Source organism: Ostrinia furnacalis, unplaced genomic scaffold (assembly GCF_004193835.3).
Source record: "Ostrinia furnacalis isolate ACB-3 unplaced genomic scaffold, ASM419383v2 OfSCF2414, whole genome shotgun sequence".
Taxonomy (NCBI): Eukaryota; Metazoa; Arthropoda; class Insecta; order Lepidoptera; family Crambidae; genus Ostrinia; species Ostrinia furnacalis.
The window spans coordinates 118,883-144,969 of record NW_021132653.1 but is presented as its reverse complement, the minus strand read 5'-3'; the positions used below and the strand labels follow the sequence as shown (position 1 = coordinate 144,969).

The following is a 26,087-nucleotide window of genomic DNA, read 5'->3' as shown; positions in this document are numbered from 1 at the left end:
GTTTCTTTCACTCTTAAACATATGTAAGTAAAACGTACTAAGTGAAATGGGTTACGCCATTTTAGGTTTCTTTAGAACACCGTAATGGATGTCGAAGTAGGTCATTTTTGATTACGAAATCTGCACAAGTCGCAGCAGTTTTTCTTCCAAAGCGACTCTTTTTTTCAGCATTTATTATGTTAAGTGGCACATGGGCCGGATAGAAAATGAGTTTTTGATGTAGTGTTGAAAACGAACAAAGTCAATTCTTACATCAAGTAGGTATAATGTTTACGAAAAAAGGGCTCAGCGATTTACTAAACTAGGTACTTCTAATAAGGATATTGTCAACTTTGGATATTGAAATAATAAATGCTGTTCATATTTTTTTCAAAATGGTCCCCTTAAATTTTCCTAAAACCGAAATAAGTATTTTATTACATTATAACGGGTCAGCAAAGTACGGTTGTTTTCCGATTACTTATTTACCGAAATGGACATTGCCGATGGTTCCAGGAAACTAATCGATGTACCAGTGAACGGACGGGTTCATTGAATGGTGAACGTGCATACGTTGTTATTATAAACGGTTTGCCCAAGCCCTTCGATGTTTATGGACAAATATTTGCGCTGCTGGAAAAGGAGACATTTTTGTTGGCATAGAAATTTGGAAGGAACGGATTATTTTGTAATTTTAACGATTAATCGAAAAACGATGTTATTTTTTAGGATATCCATCGCAAAGTATTTCTTTCCTTTAAGGTCTTTTCACAGTGTGGTGCAATTTGCTTCTGTCATCTATCTTCAAGAACTAGTAAAAGAAACTACGAGTTCGCAGAGAAGGAATTTATCTTTTATAGAATGACCAAGAAGATTTGGTTACCTACTTTTGATTAATTTAATTAAGAGATGTACTCGTAAGAATGTTGGATGAGAGCCACACTTTTCTAAATAAATAAGTATATTCTGGATACAATTTCTAGAAGTATGGTCATAAAGTAGAATAAAACAGACAGACTATAAACACATACAATGTAAATTGCATACGTCTGGGTTCAGGATTCAGTGAACGCAGCATACATTTCAAATGTAAGTGCATTTTCCTATAAACAGATACTGTTAGATCAGATTGACTGAAAGATTTTGCATGGAGTAAAGTTTGTTTTAAAGATTAGGTGCTAAACTTGAGTTTCTAAAGCTTCAGAAGTTTTATGTCCAGTCATTAGTTAACTACCTAGTCTGTGGTGTTAGTTCTAGTACCTACTATTTATATCTAAGTATTTTCAACGAAAGTTCAGAATAATTAATTACACAGACGAGTCAATACATTGTTGGGATTTTATCTTTTAGGCATGGAAAATAAATAAAACTGGCGAACATAGCCTATTTTTATAAAATTCCCCGTAATAAAATTTTTCCGCACATTTTTTGCATTACTGAAAAGTCCTGAACACTTGAAAACAAATACCTTTGTAATTTTTTGCTTATTTTGTCATAACTTTTACCTACAAATAGGTATAAAAATAGCATAGCTAATAAATTGTGTAAAAGTTCTATACCTACCTACCACTCCTTCCTGCAATTTTCCGGCCAAACTCGGTTAATCTGACCAATGGAACCGAAGTGTATTGATAGAATGCGTGTGTGTAGTATAGTAGCGTATGTCGTCACGTGTGAATAGCTTCACATAGGCAGTAGGTACACGTGTAGGTACTGTGTATCCCATCCCTATGTCTACAAATTGATTGCAGATTCTGAAACTTGGAAACATGTAGCTATGTAGCTTTCAAATCGGAGGAGTGATCTTTCTAGTGGTGTTTTCAATGGTGCAGGTAGCTCTATTCGTCAACCCTTTAACTGGTATACAGCAAATATTTTTCATTGGTTTTAAACCTTATGTCATCTCAATAAAGTTCAAAATATGGTGGCAACAATTAAGCCACTATCGGTAAAGTATAATATGTATAAATATGAACCTGCTTTTTAGGTAATTAGGTTTTATGCAGAGTACCTAAAAAGTTAAAGTACGAGTACACTTACCATTTCCGACTTAAGAAATCTTGTTCATAGCTCTTGAGTGACATACAGTAAATTAATTTAACCTCCTGGTTTTGCAACTTTAACTTTAAACACACTCCTGTAGTTTAATTATGCACGTAGTGTAATATTTGCTAAGTGTTGTACGATAAGTTTCTTGTAGACTCTGGCTCCGCTATCTCGTTGCACATTTTGCATAATATTGAACTAGCTTACATCGCCTTGTCATAACTTTGCTTGAGCAATTAAAATGGCTTTGATGAGTAGTAGTAGTAAAACTAAACGAACAGGCATTTATTCACATTTAATTAAGAAATGATGACAGAATGTGAAGGCATATCAGCGCTAGTTTAAAATGAAACATCCGCAAGGTTGCTTTCTAAAATAATTATTAATAGGTCTACGAAGTAGACACAATTCGTATTACAATAGATGTGACTCACATTCTACTCACGGGACAGCGAAGAGGTTAAAATTAATAGTAGTAACATTTTATTACAATGTAATGGATTTAAATCCATATAACTGTGCCATTCTGGCTTAAGTTCAGCATTTTTGATATAACGCCGAAGCCCTACGGAGGGATTTATATCAAAACAAAACTTCATTATTATTTACGAGCGAGGTGAACCGCATTCTTTCAAAATCACCGCGTCAGATATTTTAGGTCCAATGTCATATTCTCGGAGATAGCCCAACCAATGGTATTGGATACATTCCATTGCTGTCAGGTTTTCAACAATAGATCGCGGTGCCAAGCGCGCGGAATTCAGTCCGAGCGCGAATGCACAGACAATGGCACATACCTACTTGCGAGATTACGACATTAATGTTTTGTAGCTAGTGCTACAGAAAGGCTTATACAACACCTGTGTAAATACCGTAGTGGCAGTATGGCCATTGGTTGTGAATGGAGAACGAAAATAAACATGGACGCTAGATTTTTTCTGTAATTCAGTTATAAGAAATCTCGATTTGAAGCTTTCGTTTGGTACATTTTGCTGTATTTCTGGAACACTATGCATATCAATAAAAACATTTACGTCATACCATCCTATTTTTGCTATAACTCAGTGGCGAGTCAGAGTCACGAGATGAAAGTGTTTCGGGATACAGGTCATTGTGCCATGACGACATATGACAAACCTAACTCAACTTTTCAACCTGATACAAGAATGATAAACGTTGATATAATAGAATGCGAGATATATTTAGGGTAAATGGGGGCACGCTGAAAACTTTAATGCGTTGCTAGAATATGTATAATACAATAATATTCTAGGACGCTCGTGTAAGACTTTAGACCATAGCTAATAGACGAATTAATGTTATACAGCTAGCGTAATAAACGAAATAGCGTGTGTAAATACCAGTAGCAGGTATAAAAACACATTAGCAATAAAAATATACATATGTATGATTGAATGCAATGCCGATGGCTAGTTAGTTCGATAACGATGGTTTTTCACGCTACACTAATCAAATCAAAGTAAATATACATCTGTGATAGTTAAAATGTATATTAACAGTCAGCAGTAATTAATATACATGCTCACTTAACTTTCTCCTAAGAAAATATTAATGAATTACCTTCCTAAATACGATTCAATTAAAATAAAAGCGTGTTTCAGGAACTGCCTCATTTAGTCAATTAGAGGAAAAACAACTTTGACGAACGTAAAATTCAGAAACACCCATATTACTTACGTTTTCCGCGAAATAAAGAGATAAACGTTCGAATTTACGGTCGACAAAAACGCTCGTCAATTTAAAAGACCTGAAAAATTCGGGCGGATTTAAAGCAGCTGAGCACTAAAATGCCGGTGTGGTTTGCGGGTAGCGAACACGACAAAGGCGGGCCACGGGTTGATCCTGGCGAGCTTGCTTTATAGGCGCCTCAGTAAACCACATCCCGAAAGTGCAGTATAGAGTGCAGTAACAATGGAATGCTTAATACAAAAGTAGACAGGATATTTCCTCTTTCTACGACTATAAACTCTTATACAAGTATTTTTTCTGACCAACGGAATTATTCCTACCTCTCGTTCCCACCGCTGCAACTCCTGTGTAGCCAGGATCTACAGTTTGACCGCCATTAAACCCAACCAGTGAAGGTCAAGTTTGTCACGGGGGAAAGTTAAACTGTCATTGGACGCGCAACGAATTTAATCAGAAAAACATAGGAGTTCGATTTTGTCTAGTCCCAAAGTAAGCAGAGCTTATAATTATGGTGATTGGCATAATATAATTAGAAGCTGCGACCACAGCTTGCGTTACAGTGTGCCAGTGGTAGCTGACACATTATCCCGATCAGCGTTCAATCCAAATCTAAAACACATAACATTACTCATGATTATAACACTTGATAGGTACAGAGACTAGACTTAATTAAGTCTAAACAGACGAGTCACATTGTAGTAGATATCGACATATCATGATTCGCGAATGTAGAGCAACAACAGTCAATTTGTTGTAATAATCTAGTCGTAAAATCAAAACTATTTAGTGACCTGAAAATCACATACAATAAGTTAATTGTGTTGTTGGCTTTTGGGGTAGCTCTGAATAGACTCTTAGTAAGGTTCGCTACAATGTTACCAAGGGCCAAGCTTTGAACTATTTATTGATCAAAGGCAATGTTAAAGCCAATTTAGCTTTGAGCGCTTACGTCGCTATACTAGATTGAAGAGTACTGATTTTAATGAATTCGAAAAGCAATGTGTATTGTGGTATCTTTGCATTTGATTTATTTTCTAATTTTGTCGACTGGCTTTTTCTTCCCGACTCACGTGAATTTCAGTTGACACATCAACAGTTTTAGGCTGTCAAACTCAAAATCCTTTATTGCTTCCAAGGTCTTAACTCATAATCTGAAGCTTGAGCAAAGTTCTTTTCAGTATGTCAGGCAGGTCAATCATGTTCGATTTGAATGGACCTCAGTTCAAGAATAGTTAAGATAATACAGGATATCCATATGTTTGAAATAGTGGGATATTAAAATAAAGTGACTATCATAAAATATTTTACACTAGCTTTCCGCCCGCGACTTTGCCCGCGTGAAATTTTGTCTGTCACAGAAAAACAATATCGCGCGCGTATTTGCTCACCGTTTAGACCTACCCTGGACTACGACAAACATTTTAAAACCAAAATCAGCTCAATCGGCCGAGCCGTTCTCAAGTTTTAATCAGACTAACGAACATCAATTCATTTTTATTTATATAGAAGATATAGAAGATTACCATTATGTGTTGGGTTTGCAAAAATGAAAGCTTTCATCTTGACAAGCTCTTTAAAGCTGGCATGTACAAAGCAGGTATTAAATGAATATAACACAACTTGTAAGCACGCTTCACATTTTGCCAGATTAGATAATCCTTTCAATTTCATCATGCATTATCAGGTACTTTCAGATGACTCGTATTTTATTATGAACGACGCTGATAACGTATCGTGTAGTAATGATATCGTTAATATCGTAACTATTATCAAAAATGTTCGTGTCATTTCAGCGATAACAACAGACATCTTCAATTTGTTCCACATTACAGTTTTCTCTTTTCTAAGAATAAAAATTGATAACATTTTTGTAGGCCCTAACTTAAGCCTCTATTTTGGTACTTATTCGACATCAATGTTAGGGCCTGTTACATTTTACAACATCCAATTTTATTCTCTGCGACATCAATTTGATTTCCAATATTGATATTTATAGCCTTGAAACTGTAGCTAGTAAATACTACCAATTGCTACCATTTGAATCCTATAGCTTACAAACATGGTGCACCATGAAACGAGGGATTTATGGAATTTAATTACTGTACGTGTTGGTTTATACTCTATGGGAAGACCGTGCTCTGCATTAAGCTGTTTGTACAGTCGAGGGCGCATCAAGCTTAACATAATGGAATCTTATGTTGTTGCAATAGTTGTTATTTTACAAGAGAATTGTATAAAATGCTGTACATTAAAATAAGCTTACCTTATGTGATATGTTTAGCTTTGAGTCCATAGCGGTTTAGTCCAAAGGGTTTTAAGAAATTATACCTGTTCCAAACTGCTTTCGAATAGTAACAATTTTCTAGTATTATATCGAATAGCTATTTGAAATCATTACACTCTGTTTAAAGTTTAAACAGCATGAGGTCCAAAACTAACTGTTGCTAATGAAATGTTCGAAAACCACTTAGTTAGTACTGTAGAGGTTTATGGTGCTTCCTTTGGTTGTTGTCTTAAGTTTTAAGCTCAGAGTTAAGAGTAATCCTGTACTTAACATGTCACACACCACTGGAGACGACAGCATATCAAACTAAACTAAATAGTTCCTTGCAAAATAGCCTCTATTACTAAAGACATAAGAGAGCGCCACCGTGTTTAGTTGGACGTGCCGTTGTCTGTATTTGTAATGTCATTAAATCTTACTTTGACAAGTCAGCTACTATGGTAATTTATCAATTCACTGCTCATTAAAGTTATGAATGTAGGTCGACAATATGGTCTGTGTAAGTAAGATTGACAGTTTCGATCTTTATCAGCGTTTGGTTCATTGTTAAAAGGAGTAACTGTTGCTCGATGATATAAATATTAATTTTTATCTATACTTACCTAATCTTATATCCACATTTATCTATTAAAGCATCGTTATCTAGTCACAAAAGTAAAAACTAAGTTTATTTATATTTTTTTAAACATTTTTAGCAATTTGTTTTTTCACACATTATTACTAATAGTCTCGTTAGCCCCTCGAACTGAGCTAAACATGCTTGTGTCATATTGTGTAAAAAGTACCTACCTATTTAGCTAATATGTTCACAGTAATAATAATAGTTGCAGCACGATTAGACTGTATAATAATTAAAATAACGACGAATTGTTCGGAAAACATTTCTTGTTTTTTTAGAAGTAGGTACGTAAATTAACCCAAATTATATTTTTGCCAGACTTCGCTCGACCGAATTTAAATTGTCATTTATCGAGTATCTTTGTTTAAGTACCTACATTATTTATAGACGGTTACTAATGATGTCTTTTACCCCGAAAATAAACCCTGTTCTTGTATTTTCGAATAATTGAAGAAAGGCGAACAACATTGATCGAATTGGATCGATTCCAAATTTCCGGAAAAATCTTTGAAAATCTGGTTACCTACGTGTAAACTGAAAGAAAACTTTGTATAGCAGCCTCATAGATTATGTACGAGCAAGATTTGAATAATTATAGGAGAGAAAATTAAACTGTTATGCCACAGGGCTAGTAATTGTTCAAATACTTCTTATTCAATTAACTGTCTGTTCATTTAAATATTAACTATCAACTGTGTTATCTCTTTTATGGAAACTCAGCCATCTGAGTGTAATAGAGTTGTATTACAAGGAAGGTGTATAATAATATTTGCTGAATAATTCAACCATTTTCTAGAAACGAGTAAAATAATAAGATAATCTAAGTAAATAATTAGACGCTCAAGGTACTTTAAGTACCTAATACTTGTTCAATACTTGTTTGTACAAACGTTTTTGAATAAATTAACAACAGTTTTAAGATGGAAGAATATCCAAGAAGCCTGATGCTTTGGAAGTAGGTAAAGTCTACGTGTTCAAAGGTCTTTGAAGATTGCAGCACCTCAGAAGGAGAAGTGCACTGGTGTGAAGTGGCCACACTTGTGGCAAAAGTACTTGTCGCATGATCAGAGCATAGTGCCCACTCTGGACCTACTAACGTATAATAGCTTACTTTAAGGAATTTGATTTTCTTTTGTTGAATACAGGCGTCCCTATATTCATAGTTACAATAACAAAGGAGCGTGAAATACATCGCAAATAAAAAAACCAATTATTAGTTCTTGAACAAAACTAAGCAGAGTAAGCAAATCTTGCGCTGGAAACGGTTGAAAAGAGAATAAAAACTTTACCTCCGGTTCTAAATTGAGATTTTTAGCATGAACGTGCTCAAATGGCTGATCAGAATCAGTTTGATAAAACTCACAGGATAAAAATGTGTCTTTCATTTCTTGGAACCTTTTTAGTTCATAGGTTAGGTACTTGTTATTCCTATCTGATCTATACATCTTGTATAGTTGTATGGTTTTTAGTTCTTCAGTTATAGGGATTTCAAATAGGCATAGTTAATCAAATATTGATAGACGTAATAGAAACAGTGAATTGAGTAGAAATAAAGCTTGCCTATTTAGATTGATACAGGCTCTGGATCTGAACGGTAAATAGAGGATTTCTGAAAATTAAATAGGATTGCGGTATGTTCTTGTATTTAATTTAATAACTAACAACCATATTCCGAATCAATGGGTTAATGTTTATTATCACGATAAGTAATAAGTTAATTTAAAATGTCAAACATAATCAGTCGGAGTATCTACAACTCATTTTGATTCAAGCTATTCAATTTTAATTCAAGCATCTGATAAGATATTATTACAATTGACTGAGGGGTATAGGGACTTTAGACTAGGGGAATCAGGCAATAATAATAATATTCCTGAGAATATTTCGAAGAACTGTTCCAATTTATTTAAATTATATTATGAAACCATAATGGAATTGAATGTATTCGTTTCTAAATAGGGAAAATCAATCTGATAAGTACCTATTTAAATGAAAATTGATTTCAGTTGCATATAATATGGTTTTCGATATTAATTAAAAGAAAAATAACATTGTAGGTATACGATTGTCGTCGGGCCCAGTTGTCAAGTTAATTAATATTCGGCTATCTATAAAGTAGGCATTGTTAAAAATACGGGTAGTTTTTGATATGAAGCAAAACATAAAAAAATTACAATGCAACGGGGCCCGACAAATCCAGTAAAGTGTAACCAGCCTAAAAGCTTTTAAATAAAAATCTAAAGAGATATTATTAATAAATAGAAAATTAACCTTTTCGATAGACGAAACTCTGATGTTTTTGTCCTGCAAAAGAAAATGTGGTTAATGCAAAATTATCCTACATCCTAACAGAATCCTAAATGTATCACTTAGGTTGAAGATTGTAATACTTATTCATTCAATATAATCTTGCTTCTTTTCAATAAAGACTACTATTCTCTTCTTTATGAAGAAAGCAGTCTTCAGCATGAAAGTATTTTCGTTCAAAGAGAATTATAAACGTGCTGTAAAGAGTCTTGCGCCTGACGCACGGTGGTTTGTGTTAACGCGCATTTATCTTGGCAGTTTCACAACTACCATTAATTAAATTTTTAGTATTATTTACTTAGGGAACCTTTATTTCGAGATTAACTACACAATGCTGTGTCATTTCTTAGAATTCTGTACAGTGTTGGATGTTATCAAAGACTTTACTATCATTCCACAAAGTAAACAAAAAATTAAGATGTTCGTGGTAAGGGTAAAATTACTTGCGACTTATAAACTGCCTTTGTAGCATTAGATATTCCAAGAAGGAAAAATTTTCGCAAAATTACTTTCTTAGAAAATTACGCTTATTTTATTTCGTTATAATAAAATATGATATCAGCAAGATATTAAGTACCTAATGGAGTGTATTATTGTACATAATATTTTATGGTTAAAGTCTGTGTAGTCATGATTTTTGACACGTGCAATACGCATGAGCACAGAAAAATATGAATATTTTATTAGAACGAAAAAACAAACACGGAAAACGTGTCTTATGTTAGTAAAACGTATAAATATGTATAGAGCTTCGAATATACTGTATTGTGTATGTGATTTCGTGTAAATTTCATAGTGTGTATGATTAGATATACTGTAAGTAATAAGCACCCTTCAAAAAATACATCCGAGCCGTCAGAGTCGCTGCGCGGAAGAATGAGCTTAGGCAAGACCATCCCCTTCTTCCGGCGGCCTCTGATGCCGGAGGGCGCGGGCCACTGCAGCTCCGTGATGGCCATCGGGCTGTGCGGGCTGAGGATGGTCAGCCGACGCTCCGGTGGTGGAAGGCTCAGCTGCTGCAGCGCGCGACGCTCAGTACTCGCGAAGAGACCGCGCCGCTTCTCAGCATTCCCCATGTCCTCACCAGACAGCGCTCGCCGAGCCGGCAGACCACGACTCTCCCGCACGTCTCGCTCGCTCGCCGTCAAGAACGAACTCCTGTGAGTTCGCACAGACGTGCACGAGCTCGCGGGCCGGGCAGGAGACGTATCTTTACTTGGACGGAGACTCTCCATTGAACGAGCAGTTTCGACTCGCGCGGCAGCCAGATACTGGCCAGTTGTGACCTTGGTCTGGGCCACCTCGCATTCTTCTTGACTCGAGCTAGACGTGCCGCTGCGCGAAAACGTGCTTGCTTTCGACACAAAACTCCTGTCGCTGTACTGTGCTGTCGATATACTAGAGCAGGTGTTCGTTTCGGCCGACTCGGACGAGGCTTGTTGACGTACACATGTCTCCTCTAATGAGGAGTGTTGCACCACTCGCGCGTTCAGTGTAGCAAAGGCCGCTAGATTAGGCCTTCGGCTCTTTCGCTCATCATCTTCTTCCTCCATTTTGATTTTTAGATTTTTAACTTAGCACTAACGGATGCACAACACTATTCATTACACAATTTCCTTTCAATAGATTTATTTCATTCTTATAAATTTTAGCTTATTATAACATAAAATAAGGAACACTGGACACAGTCTTTATCACTCTTAGAAGCCACCACACTTGTCTTTCAACAGAACATCTGAAACAAAAACGCATTTATTAAAGTTACAATTTAAGAGACACGTTGACGAGTAACGCGAAGACACGATTGATGAGGTGTGATTCTGTTTAATGGTAATTAAGTATCTCGAACGACAATTTCGTATTTGGTAGTATGTGTTTTTGTTTAAGTTTTGTTTAGTCATTCCATTAACTGAAAGCCTTAACGACGTTTGTTAGTGTGTAACAAAATAATCTTATTACATTCAGTTTGCTGCCTTTGAATCCAGAGCTAGTTGTCCTGCTTGATTCGCGCAGTCTGTGAGGGCTTGCATCTGGGAGGCGTTGAGTCCGGTCGCTTTCACCCGAACGTCAGCGCTCTTCTGGTGTTCCGAGCTCTCACTGCTGGACTCCATCCTCTTCGTTGTCTCGTTGCCATGCTCATCAATAAATGTGTGCTCCTCAAACTCCTCCTCATAGCTTTCCTGGTAGCTTTCACGGAACTCCTGTCTCGCTTGGATGGTAACCTTCTCTGTGGTCTGCTTTTGCTGGATCAGCTCATCCATTGTCTTCTTGACCAGCTGTTGGCCAGCAGCGAGTGTCGTTTGCTCAGACATGTTGATTTAGTTATATCTAGAAATACACGAAATAAAGACAATGTAATTGATACCACGAAAAATAGTTCCTACCTATGACAAATAGAACAGAAAGTAGAAAGTTATTCGACATGATGCATTTGTAATTCAGTAGCTCGGTTTGATAGGAATGGATAGTTGGCGGCAAGCCAGAAGGAATGTTTGGGCCGCATTTAAATTTACGCTGTTAGAGAATCGGTCGGTATCCGAGACACTTGGGCAATTCAATATTGTTGGGCGCAAACGGTGGAAAGCATAAAAAAGTAATACAGCGTTAACAATAAAATGCAGCTGGTGAACTCAATTTAGTGGGAATCACACTCTTTGTGAAGGTATTCTGAAACATTTTGCGGCAGAGTCCTTTCGAATGCCTGCGACATTCCGGAGATGTCTCTTCGCCGTTGCAATATTGCATTGTACGAGTAGGTTCTACTTAATTATACCCCATTGTCAAGAAATAGTTGAAATGTTTAATGTATTTTTATTTAAAAAGTTGACTGCTTATATTATTGGTATTTGCAGATAAATTCTCATTTCGAACGTAGGTACTTCTTTCGTAATAATATATTATTTAAATTTATATTATTTAATAATGGATAATTACAATTATTATTATTCAAATGATACACACGTGTCTGCCAGTATACTCGAATAGCATGTTTATCTCAAGGCAAGTTCTAAAAGACAATAAGATTCTTATACTATTATAAACGTTCCGAATACCTGTGTAATGTGTATACTTGACCTATATAGCTAATGCCTACGGGCTTCAGGTTTCCTTTGCAAATAGTTCGAGCAAAGCTAGAATATTAATAGCTTTGTTTCTAATTGGACTGAATTGTTGTTAGTTAATGATAAACCGAACGATGGTGAAACATAAAACCTCGGACATAAAAGCTAATAGTTACACCAAATCTCATTTAAAATGATATTTATATTTAATAACTATTCATATTTGATTCGCCCAATGTGAATTGCCATTGGAATTATAATAAAACAGTATTTAACTAAACAACAACAAATAAACGTGTCGAATGTCCAGATAATAATTGAGTAATTATTGTGAAATATACGTTACGGAAAATGAGAGAAATAAAATATTAAAGCGTAAATAAATACCTTAGGTTACGACGGGAAAAGGGAAATCCTTAAATTTGCGTATGCACTTTAGAATTTTCTGGATTTATTCCAGTAGATGTTTTCGCGTGGAAGCTTGCGCGTGGACTGGCGGGTGGGGACGGCGTGTCGCTTTGTTTCCTTCGGGAGCTTTGCGTAGGCGCAGCCGCTGCGTGCGCATACGATGACTTGCTCGGATTTATTATACATCTGTCTTGGCAAATTAACTAAGTCCGTTAATTAATTTGACATCTCTGATTGAATGTGCTATAAATATTAAACCGTACCAAAACAGCAATTTGCGTTGTGATTTATTTACCACGAAATCTGTTTCCTTGTTCATAAAGTATGAACTTTACCACATAACTGGCTGGATAATCGGCGCATCGTTCATATGAAGCCCACTTTAGCGACAAATGGCGCCCATTTTGAAAGCTGAATTGTCGAGGCTGAAAATAGCCGTATGCGTCAGTAGACCGAGAATCACGAAGCGATGACTCCGAGATGGGGGGCGATAAACATGTTACGATATGAATAATGATTGGCAAAGCTCCCTGGGCGTAGGGTCTCCATTTTTCATACCAAGCGGAGATTCTTTATCCATGCATCCCATTGTTTTCTTTTGTCTTTGAGTTCAATTTCGTGTAAAATAAATAGAGAAGCACTGAACCTAATAAAATATTCAAGATGTATTTTGACAAGTATTTATAGTAAACTAGCGGCCGCCCGCGACTTCGTACGCGTGGACCCCGTTTTACCCTTAGGGGTGAAGTTTCGAGTTGTTTAGGGTTTACCCGAAAATTATTCAAACTTTTCTCCCTGTAAAAACCATCCTTGGACTTCAACAAACATTAAAAAAAAAGAATTGGTAAAATTGGTCCAGGCGTTGTTGAGTTATGCGCTTACCAACACATTTTGCGATTCATTTTTATATTATAGATTAATTTCTTACACTTTTTATCAAATGTTCGCCTCATAATAATTTTAAATTGATGATAGCTTATTATATTGATTAAATCTGTTGTTGGGAACCGATGGTGGACCAACTTTTTTTTAAATATTATTGTCTATGCTTTTTTATTATTTTATACCTTTTGTTTTTTAAGTTTGAAGTTTATGTTTTTGATAGCCGTCTGGGCATTTTATGCAAGAATAAACCTACGGCGTCCACCACAGCTGTCCTGAATAATCGTATTATATGACTCCTATCTCTGAGTCATTTTATTCGGGCTGCACCGTGAGTGCCCACACGCTATCGAGACAGCCGTGTGTCAGAATTATTTGGAAACAAAGGATAAATTCGAGCTTATTCATTCGCAATAATACACAAAACGCCCGTGACGTCACATTACGAATTCAACGCCTTCAGAATGTTTCCGTATGTTTCTGGAATGCTACTTTTAAATTTAGTCCCAAAGCATTATGGCGACGTCGGTTATTCTGTTTAGGAATAATGAACGTGACAAAAAGATCTCTATGGGATTGAACTTTTTGGTATTTGGATTGGTCTCCATAAAGAAAATCATACTTTGAAAATAAGGGCTGATTTTTCAACCGCTGGTTAACTTTTGACTGAAGAATAAGTTTGGCACAGTGACAGTTTCAGTATGGGAAATAATTATGTCAAAATGACAAGGTTATTCTTCAGTTAAAAGTTATCTGACGATTGAAAAATCAGCCCTAAGAGATTTAAATGAATACTACTGTGAATTTTTGGCATCATTATTTAAATATTTGAAAATCTTTAAGTGTAAGTACGTTAACAGATGATTATTCATACGGCTTTCACAAATGATATAAGAAGAATTTTGTTGGCGGGCTTATTAAGATATATTTATTCCTATTTTCCTTTGGTCGAAAGCGAATAATATTTACGGTTCTTCATATAATATTAAGGAGATGAGCAAAGAAGGATTCTAAGGTCTGACGATCGAATTATAAAAACATTTGCGCCAGACATTAAATAACATAGATAAGTTAAGTACGAGTATAGTTTTAACATTTATTACGTCATACATTAACGCCCGTATTCACAAACGATGCTTGCTTAAGTGAAGCAGCAAATCGAACGCACAGCGTTGATTAAAGCTCTGTGATTGGTTCGTGTGTCACCCTGTGCGTCCACGCGTACTGTGAGACCTCATAGTAATGTTTGTGAATACGGCTGTTAACCTTCTTATCTACAAGGGGATCGTATTTGTGAAGTGATGTTTAAACGGTTTTATAAATCAATCAAGAACTTCTGCGAAGTCGAATTATTAAGTGGACATGTTTGTGAAGGCACCGAAAACTTTTAACGAGTAAATACTCAACATCTCGAGTTAATTCAATTTCAATACACATGCAATAATAAAGTTTTTAGATTTATTTATTGCAAAATCGCATCTATAAAATACACAAGATGCTTCAATATAAGATTTACCTAATCAATGCAAAACCAATGCAAGTGGAAGTAATTGAAAAAAATATTTTACTATAAGACTGATTGCAGCTTTTATAACAAGCACTAGTTCTGTTTAGATCCGACATAAAACGGTACATTACTATTATGGATTTAATTATATCAACACAAGCATTTAGACTGGTGTTAATAAAGAAGGATATACCTACCCATTTGGTACTCTATCGCCCGTATTCACAAACGATGCTTGCTTAAGTGAAGCAGCACATCGAACGCACAGCGTTGAATAGAGCTCTGCGATTGGTTCGTGTGTCACCCTGTGCATCCACGCGCACTGTGAGACCTCATAGTAATATTTATACGGGCGTATGACTGCGTAATAAGAGTACTAGTGTGAGTATAGCTTAAAAGTACGGATGACAACACAGCGCCATCTTATGTAGGTACTTTGTAATAGATGCTATTTCGGAACTAAATCTGTGGCTTGATGTGCTGTCGACTGTACACCATTAGGTTAATCCCTTATCCATCAAAGCAGATAGATCCAGTCGAGGCTCCAGCTACAAAGCTCTGCACGAAAACCGTGACATAAGCTGTCACCAGCCAAAACAATTGAGATAAATCATTGTACACCATAATGCTTGTAAATAGAACACATTGTTGATTGTGCTATTTTACTGCATAATTATCATCAGGTACTCAAGGATCAGAGTAGCGTCAGAGAAAACGTTAGCTTTCCTATTGGAGATTGAATTTTAGGATTTTCCAGGAATGGAAGCACTTCCATATTGTTTTTATTTTATTACGTCATTCTCACACGAGTGTTACTGTCAACAGACTCGAAAATACGAAAAATACGTTAAACTGGACTCGCACGGTCAGTTAGACGCACCTACATCCAAAATTTTACCGTGAGTGCGAAATCTGTGGTATCTTACATAGTTGCGATAAGGGCGACTTTGCAACGAAAATGTATAGCCTGATGTGCTGTTGTCTGTACAATGTCAGTTTACATCAGTTCAACTGATCAGTTTAACTAACCGTGAATGTCACTTTAGAGAGTAGCCTCGAATACAGGTCTAGAAACTTCTTAATTACATTTGAAATCTATTTTAGTATAGCTGATAGAGTCCAATGATTTATGTAACAATGCCAAGAAAGCAATACAGTCGTTCAAATTAATGATCTCTACTGATTCAATTTGTCAGCATGTTCACACGTTCATTTAAATTAACTGCATGAGTAGAAATACAATGTTAGAATGATTACATCACTGATACCTAGATATAATAGAAACCTAATTTTACAGGATTTCTACAATTATGTAATTTTTTTCTTTTAAACAGCTAGAAAAGATATAACCAAAAAATAAAGATAGAATCAAATGGCAGTGCGTGATTGCGAAAGCCGACCCCGTGTGAGAAGCAAGCAGCTAGAAAAGGTTCTTTAGAGCCGTTGGTTCTAATGAGCTATGCTCAAAAATCTGACCTAGATTATTAATTTTTTATTTCCATAAAATTACAATGTAATAAGGCGCAGCTAAAGCTGTTTTTCTCGGGCTATGATTTAACGCTGATAAATCGGCTGTTCGCTACAAAGCCACGTAATTTAACTACAATACTGTACTAATTGACGCTATAATGAGAACGATTAAACTTTCATCAAGTTTTATCAATGAGAGAGATTTTCTTATAAATTATCCATTTTATGATTGAATCTTTTATATTGAACAAACTCTGTTGTAACACTTTGTTTTCTTTAAAAACACCAGCAGCGAATTCCGCGGTATTTTAAAAATGGAAAAAATAATTGTTAGTCCCCAATAATAAAANAATTGATATCTTCATTTTAATTATTTTAATTTTCATGTAAATCGGATTTTATCAAATATATTTTGTATGAAAATAAAAATAAAAAAAATGACGATATCAAATTTCTGACTTCACCATACCATTTATATGCCCATGTTAACATGGGCTAGTGTCGGCTCATATACCCATTTACCTAACACCCTGTATATGTTTAAGACGTGTAAATTGTGATAAAGGTTATGCATTCCTGACCTAAGACTGTTGTTCAACCTTTTCCATAATGCCCTTGTGAACAAAACGTTAACGCAAGGTTGGTCTTGCATGCTACGGAGTCCCCCGAGGACCGTCGTAGTCAAACACACTGGCCGTAGTATAACGTCTTGGATAAAGAAGGTTGCTACGGAGACTCATTTACTACGAACGAATCACTGAACTCGCAGTCGTAGTATAATAAAGTCAAACTAAAGCATAGCACTTTTAGAGTCAGTTTTTATAGAGTTGGCATTTTTAGAGTCAGTTAAAACAATTTTTATAGAATCACGTTTGCGGGTTTTTTAAATACTTGCACATAAATGTTCACTCTTAGCGTGAAAGCGTGTTTTAGTATGTTTCTCATAGAATAAATAAAGTAGTGTTTCGTGGCTTTAAAAATGTAAATTCAATTTCACTTTAGTGCCGTGCCCCACCCACGAATTTCACAATAGAATGAAAAATTTAATACTCGTCAAATACTGTAGAAGAAACTGAATGTACTTTGATCGATTAAACCAAGTATCGCATAGATTACAATATGAAATTTAATTAATTAAGTCTAGCAAAAATTCACCCACAAGGTGGACCGACGACCTGATAAAGGTAGCGGGAAGGCGCTGGATGCAGGCCGCTACCAACCGTGCGATGTGGAAGTCATTGGGGGAGGCCTATGTTCAGCAGTGGACGTCCTGTGGCTGAAATGATGATGATGATGATGAGCAAAAATTACCTCTAGCCGATGTAGAGGCAAATGATATTTAATAAAATGAAAGTAAAACGAAACAATTACTGCGTAAAACATTCTAAAATGTATTTAATTACACAAAATCGTTATTGCTGGATCATAAGTCTATTTATGTAGGTTAATCGAGTAACACCCGTTACACGATACCTCTTAACATATTATCTCAACCCTTAATGCCTTGGAAATTAGATACTCAATTCCAGAGTTTGAAAACGAGTATCAATTTAAATTAATTAATTGATGTTCTTGGCGTCAAAGTGAAAATGGAGTATGTGATTACGTTGTGTATTTAAGACTGATTCAAAGATTTGGTGACTTTTGTGCTAAAATTAAAATGTTTCCATTGTATAAAAACAATTAAGTATCTAGATATTAAAATAGATAAAATTACTTAGCTTAAAATTTCCGCTTAACGCGAAACGCGGCGAGGGTTTTTGCACTTCGGTCTTTGTAAATACCTACTATGGAGAAGTTTGACCTGTAGGATAAGATAGACGATGCGATAAGAGAGATGCACGCATCGACAATGACATACGATATGATAAGACAATATTCGACAACGCAGAAAATTTTATTGTTTTCCCAAACAATGCGACCCGCGAATAATAAGTCTCTATCAGTGTTGACAATTTTTTCTTTCTTTTTTCTTTTTAAAATATATGTATTACTAGCGGCCGCCCGCGACTTCGTACGCGTGGATCCCGTTTTACCCCCTTCATCTGTCTTACGCGGTTTAAATTTTTTCATACAAAAGTTTTTTCCCGCTAACTCCCATTCCCGTGGGAATTTTGCAATATCCTGTTGTAACTAAGCTTTAAGTTTACTAAGGTACCTACATGCCAAATTTCAAGCGTCTAACTTAAGCGGTTTAGATTTTTCATACATAAAGATATTCCCGCGAATTCCCGTTCCCGTGAGAATTTCGGGAATTCCTTGTTGTAACTAAGCTTCAAGTTTACTAAGGTACCTACATACCAAATTTCAAGCGTCTAACTTAAGCGGTTTAGATTTTTCACACAAAAGGATTTTCCCGCTAATTCCTGTTCCCGTGGGAATTCCTAAGTATACTATAACCTGCCCAGGAGTATGAAGAATAATTGTACCAAGTTTCGTTAAAATCCGTCCAGTAGTTTTTGTTTCTATAAGGAACATACAGACGGACAGACAGACAGACAGACAAAAATTTTACTGATTGCATTTTTGGCATCAGTATCGATCACTAATCACCCCCTGATAGTTATTTTGAAAATATATTTCATGTACAGAATTGACCTCTCTACAGATTTATTATAAGTAGGTATATATGTATAGATAGCCGGTATTAAAAATACTAACTAATTGCATCTGTATCGCATGGGATAGGCAATTAATATTTTCAGGTATTATAGATAATTATATCATGCATTAATATAAAGTAAGAATAGATGCCAATTTTCTAGGACAACGAAGGAAAAAATGTTTTCTGAAAATCATAAATTATTATTAAATAATTCCTAAATTACTGCAGCAATAACCATTTATTTTTGCATAGAGGTAGACGTTATAGTGATAGGTAAATTCAAAACTCTGACTTCATGTAATTTTTTTAGAAAATATGCTTCTAAAACTGTTTTTTTTTATAAAATCACAAAATCTAATATTTCTTCGAAACTAAGCAAATACAACTACTAGTTCCTTCATCAATTTTATACATAATAGTAATATCTAACGATTGAATTAACAAAACATGGATATCCGCTTCTAAGGCAAAATAAAACACTGTGGGGCGGTGCTTCTTGCTTTTGCTTGTACTATGACACATACTTAGTCGGTGGGCCCGGGTATTGTGGTTGGGTACTTGTGCCGTCACTAAGCTGAAATCTTAAGCTAAGTAATTTTATCTATTGCAATATCTAATTATGGATTTCCGCAAAGTAACACATGATACCTAAGACACAGGCAAACAATTTTGCTTAGTTTAGGTATTAATAATTTTACCTTCGCACACTAACCTTAATTTAAGTAAGTGAATTCAAATGTATCTAGGCTAAGTTTTATTAAGTAATAAATTTATTCTTATTCTTATTATTCTTACTATTAATTATAGTATCTAATTAACAGAAGGTCGTGTATAGTAATTTACTGCAGTGTTTCTCAATTTAAGTGAATGTTTTTTCTATTTTGAGAAATAAATGTCTTAAACCATAGATAGAGAGATTACATTTGCTTTTTGTACCATATTCGATGTTTACTAGTAAATAAGTTTTAAATAAATAAGTAATATACACCTATTCTCTGATCGAAGTACTCATGCAGAGTACTCCTACATTAGATAGGTAAACTTATAGTCAAGTTTAATTTTAGATTGTTGACAAAATAGCATGACTCCCGTGTGATTTAAACCGGTTTCGTTTCTTTACGAGTTTAATTTGGGTCACGCTCCAGGTAAAACTAACCACACGAATGTGACATCGTAAGATGGCCGTACTTCACTGTCTAGAATTATTTATTTGTCTGACAAACGCGGACTTAGATTGAACGATACGAGCGCTCATATATCAGATTTCTCGAGCAGCCGTATTTGGGATTTGTGTTTTCATACGTCAGGGGATTTAGTTCCAATTTTAGAGTTCCCAGCATTTCTTTTGGATTAAAATACGCTGGGTTGACAAAGAATCTTTGAAATCTTACGAAGACGTAGTGCTTTAAGCGCTTGAGAGAGCACGTATTTGAATAAAATCGATACTTGTATAAATACGTCATCACGATACAATTATATTATGTACCTACACTGTATTCATAGATGTTTGATCTTCAATAAGATTATCGGATTTGTTGCGAAAACTTTTTTTTCCGGACGAAAGTCGTTTTAATGAGATAAAGCATCCGTATAACAAACTGACTCCCCTATTTTTTTGCGGCTAATGTACTTAACTAGTTTTAGTTATATGCCTAAGTTAAATATTCATGCGTGAAATCAATGTTAGCAGGCAGGTTGATATAAATGTACGTAAATTTTCATGTACAAGTGGCTTTGTGAATATAAAGTAGAGAAAAAACCCAAACGTAACGTGCAAAGTTTGCCGCCCATATTATCGACGCCCACAACGCGTTATAAATCTTTCCCACCTGAATTTCTGATTTCTGACAATGCGCACCCGCGGTAATCCGCGTTGGTTTGTAAACCGGGTCTATTTGCGGAGCATGACCTTTGTAGGCCATTAGGTAGAAAATGTAGAGCCTTGCATCGCACAGTGGTACAGCGATGCACGCAAAGCCGGCTTCCGTCCTAGCCGATGCTATCAGCCTAGGGTCGCGAAATACGGGCCGGTGGACGTTATTCGGGTAATTTATGCAAACCGTTACAGGGCTTGCATGCACAGTGGAACGGTGACGGGTATTACTTAATCAAATGCATTTTTAAAATATCATGTTGAATAATTTAAATAATATGCTGGTACTCGAGGAAATAAATCTGTCAATGTAACAATGATCTGTCTGGCGCTAGAAAGAAATGAAGAAATCATTTCTATGAAATAAAATACTCTTACGGTACTTAGGAGAACAATACTACAACCTGGCGTTTCGTTTACATTACAGGATTGCGAGTCCCGTTATTTGCGATCGTTGTTAAAGTTTTTTAACATCGTTACGGAAATTTATATGAAGGACGTGAATGAAAAAGCGTCCTAGTTAAAACTCCGGTAACTGCAGAGAGTTCATTTCGCCCTGTCCGCGGTGTCGGACCAATTTAAATTGGCACTTTTTTGTTCGGCGCTTGCCTTTTGAGCACGTACGCGTCGTACGCATATCGATATTTGCTTATCGACAAAATATTTCAAGGCGAACCGTGGCGTGTTGAACACGATGAAAGTTTCGCTGTAAAGAAGTTAGTCTGTGTAATTTTGGGCAATACAGGTAGCCGACCTTCCACACGCACGTGACTCCGTTCCGATAAATGAGCTTATTAGTTTTATGGTTTATGACCGTGATTAATTATGTTTTCTTCGTTGATTAATAGCAATAAAAGTAATTAAGGAAATCTCTAAAATAAGCTAGCTTTTGGAAATTAATTTCAAGTGAGGTTTGCTTTGTCTGTGGGAAAATTAAAAGAATCCCTATTATTCTAGTCATACAAAGAAAATTAATTCATGTTATAAAATAAAATGAAAAAAGGATATCGTAAGAAAAACCGACGTCCATCAAATTCTAGAATTTTATGTTAAAAACAACCTTTAATAACTTAAAAAGATCGTATCGTTAAAATTACTCCAAACAACGACGACCGCTACTGATCTTGCGATTAGCTTAAAAATGAACGTTATTAATCATCCTTTCAGTTATTTTGGTATCAACTCCCACGAACATAATTACAACCTAAAATAAATTGCCCAGAATCATTATTTTATGTGTATCCCCATACTCTACTTTAGCGTAATTATTTTTCAATTAGATTTAAAAAGAGGCTGTCAAGGGTGAATGAGTTTCTATGCCACTTCTTCTCAGCACCAGCCCATACTCGCATGTTGTCCCAAAGTGGAGGTGGGAAAGCTATATTTGGGACGTGTACAACTTGCCTTGGAAAGGGCCAAGAACTATTGTGCACAAGTACTTTTATGTTATAGCGCAGAAGACGCAGAAACAGCCCAGAAACGTTAAGCCAATCCAATCCGAATGCCGTAGGCGTACAGGGCATATTTCATCGACCTGTAACAAGCCAATTTCAGTGCTCGCTTTAACGATTCCACCCGAGTCGATGACTTTTGCACCTTAGCGCACACGGAATACGGACTATCTAGATTGGATTTATGAAAAAGTTAAATAATGAAATTATTGACTGTAGAAATTAATTGGTTCTAAGGATAATTCGAACTTGTATTCTGAAAAAAATGTCAGACACGTCATCAAAGTCATATTTTTGTATGGAGATTGACAGACATTTTAACGTTTGTTACTGTTAAAGTAAGATGGTGCAACCCAGCCTAATTCTGTTAGTAGTTGAATTTAGATTTGCATCTAATGTTGAGTAAAATATGATAATCATAGGCGACTGCTGTTTGAATTCATACACAAAGCACGTTATGCAAAGTGCAGTTGCATGTTCGTAACCTCTTTGGTATATTTCGGCGACGACAATGCACGAGTACAATACATTTTCTCTCTCTGCATTCATTACCTTCTGTCTATAATACAAGTCCCATTTAGTTTGAAACTGGATTAATTCTATGCCGTTTGTTGAATAATTTAATATGAATCGTAAATGTAAGCAGAATCATGGTAATCACCAAATTTTAAGCTACGACTAGAAGCATATTGGTTCATACAGCTCACGCGTTCGAGCAGGTAGTTCCAAGGTTAGCTGTGTAGCACCTCTATAATTACCGGAGTAAGCTCCAAGCATTAACTGGATTCGAAAACTTTGCTATTAAGTAGTTCTGAAAGCGTCTAACGTTAGATATTGTTCGAAGAAAAGACTTACAACGTAATCTTCCCCGCGATCAGTCTTAATTAACTAGATAATAAGATTAAGCCTTGCATCAGCAACTATTTCGTGAGGTTTTTTAGGAAAGATGTACAGAAGTTTAATAATTAATAGGGCAGGAAAAGAGCGTGGTAGTTTGTGAAAAAAAAGGAATATACCTACTGTATATTAATGCATTCATGTTTAAATTATGCCGGTCCAGCTTGAACCCACATCATTTTTGCCGCCTGAAAACTTTTAATGCTTATTAAGAGCTGAATAGGCTTTAAACATACTTCTAAGTATGATATAGCTCGATAAATAATTGTAGGTAATATTCGTAGACGATAAATCAAAATCTAACCCAACAATTCTTTATAGGTATACCCGGCTTCAAATAAACAAAAACTGTCAAGAGAAAACTGCAAACTGCCTCCAAAAATGATTTGTGGCTTATTGATACGCTGCATTCGTTAACTCGTAACTCCGAGCTGAAAATGATTCTGTCAAACCGTCAGCGCTTACCACTCATTACGTAGGTATTACGTCAATCCGTGCATACCGCGCACATGAATACTAATTTGACAACACTAACCGAATATTAACGAATAACTTTTCACAGTATTGATCCTCATTTATTGAAGACGAAGCTGTGATTTTTGTCAGTCCGCGTGAATTTGTGGTGGCTCATATTTATACTCCAGACGTTATTATCTAATTAAGTTGCTTATACCTATTGTATACAATCTTGTAGTCGATTAGATAATACAATCCTGTAGTACTGCGTAAAAATAACTTCAAATAATTTTATTTTTAGATAAGCCTCATTGTCTGTTAATCTTTGTATTTCTAAGCCTACGCACGTCACAGGGACCTTTGACTCTTCATTCTTTATGCTCTTTTTCATATACACAGAGAAATTATTTTTGGTTTGGAAAATACCCATCATTTCGTGACGTGCCTACAAAAACACTATTTCAGTATACAGGCTGTCCCAAAAAGTAGTGTCAAGCCAAAGCCCAGAGGTAGAGCATCACTAGGGTTACCCGAATCACCGCAACTTTTGACAGTTTTCGAGTTATGATTTTTTTACAACATACAGGATTTTTAGTTTACATTCGTGTTATGGATGTAAATACTTCTGAATCAGCTAGACCTAGTATTCATCTAATTTAAAAAAAATCAGGCATGTAACTTGACTATTCGCACCACATTGACCAAAAAAGTGCTTAAGCACAGAAATTTCAAACAATCATAATTCGAAAACTATCAAAAATCTCGGAACATTCATGGGGATGATTTGGATCTAAGCCCTAGTGATGCTCTACCTCTGGGTTTTAGGTTTGACACTACTTTTTGGGACACCCTGTATGAGTGTTCATGTTCACTCGTTGCTTGATGTATTTCTGTAACCTTCACGATGGTCCCTCTGACCCATTCATGTTTCATGTGTCATTGAATCCATGTTCAGTTTAGGTACAGGTTTGGAAAATAACCAATCACTTGATAAACTACTGACCTTTAGGAATACCACTTAGTAATAGTGTCCACTTGTTTATGGAGTGTGTTCTGGAACCTATAGTAACTTAACCTTTTGAACCGAGTTACTAATAAAATGATAACATGAAATTGTTCAAACTACTTATCACGCCAATTTTACCTACATATATGCTAACTAGCGGCCGCCCGCGACTTCGTATGCGTGGATCCCGTTTTACCCCCTTAGGGTTGGAGTTTCGTAAAATCCGTCCACTGGTTTGGGCTGTGCGTTGATTGATCATTATGTCAGTCAGTCAGTCAGTACCTTTGAGTTATTTACATTTAGATAGATGAGATTCGAACCCAAAACATTAAGATCTATCTGTAATGTAACGTAAACTATGTAGTTGTATAAGCGTTTGGAATATAACTAATCACTACAAGACATTTAAAGGTCACTACCAAATATTATTACCAAAGGTCGCCTGCTAGGTAAATCAATTAATCAGGCCATATCGTGAAATGCAGGGACCCCATAAATAACCTGGCGCTAACTAAATTACAAGGTACAGGTAAGACGGACATGAATCAATTTGTCCGGCTTCGGGAGAGTCTAGGTACAGTTATGATATAACAGCCACACCACGAGTCAAGACACTTTTGGAGACAGAACATCCTCTAATGAAACCACTTTACCGGCGGTAGTTCGTGGATAAATTGTTTGAAAATGACAAAAGAAGTTGAAACAGCTGTAAATGTGTAGGTATGCTTTTTAGTAAAAATTGTCCATTTATACAAAACATTAACTTGGGTTACTCGGAGAGGATAACGAAAAGTAAATCAGACAATTTGAAATCTATGCTAATCGTGTTTGTTTCTTTGCTTGAACGCGCTGATCTCAGAAACCTGGTCCGATATAAAATAAAATATTTTTGTGTTGGGTAGCCCACATATCGAGGAAGGCTTAGGCTATGTAACATCGTCTACAGCCAATAGGGGCGGAGCAGTAAAGAAAAAGTTGCACAAACGGGAAACATCATTCAAACTATTTTCACGCGTACGAAGTTGCGGTCACAGCTAGTGTGGTTTTTGATGCGAAACTTTGCAATGATAAGTGACCTGGCTCATTTATTAGTTCTGTAGACCTATTTAATTCCGAGCATCAATCAAAATGTCAGTCGCTTTATCGCTAGACTTGACCTTTGATTCGTGGGTTGATAGCCGTAATGTTTACTTGAGTACATCACATTGACAAATGACTGATGCAAGAGGATCGTTGACTTTTAAGGTTCCTTGCCCGAAGGGTAAAAACGTGACCCTATTACTATACGTCTGTCACCAGTCTGTATCTCATGAACCGTCAAAACTAGACAGTTAATTTTCACATACTATGATATTTCTGTTGTGGCTATTACCACTATTACAACAAATACATACCTACTAAAACAGAATAAAATAAATATTTAGGTGGGGCTCCCATACAACAAACGTATTTTTTCCGTTTTTTGCTCTTAAACCTTAATTAAGGAACAAGCTTTACAAACCTACCAATTTGTAGATACAGAAAC

The 26,087-nt window shown here is 35.9% G+C and overlaps 1 protein-coding gene across 9 annotated transcripts in view; it reads right to left on the bottom strand.

Moving 5' to 3' along the window:
- Nucleotides 1–26,087, bottom strand: part of LOC114355477 (cAMP-specific 3',5'-cyclic phosphodiesterase) — a 217,717-nt gene that overhangs the window by 137,087 nt on the left and 54,543 nt on the right. For 2 of the 9 annotated variants that reach the window (XM_028308326.1, XM_028308329.1), the window contains exons 1-3: nucleotides 10,905–11,262; nucleotides 9,777–10,680; nucleotides 8,910–8,942 (exon numbers count right to left, since the gene is read on the bottom strand). The exons of 5 other annotated variants lie outside the window; for them this stretch is intronic. In XM_028308326.1, coding sequence (XP_028164127.1) covers nucleotides 8,910–8,942; nucleotides 9,777–10,498 — 755 coding nt within the window. In that variant the 5' untranslated portion in view covers nucleotides 10,499–10,680; nucleotides 10,905–11,262. Of the gene's footprint in view, nucleotides 1–8,909; nucleotides 8,943–9,776; nucleotides 10,681–10,904; nucleotides 11,263–26,087 lie in introns of those variants that run through there. 2 more of the 9 variants (XM_028308327.1, XM_028308328.1) reach the window with 2 other exon arrangements.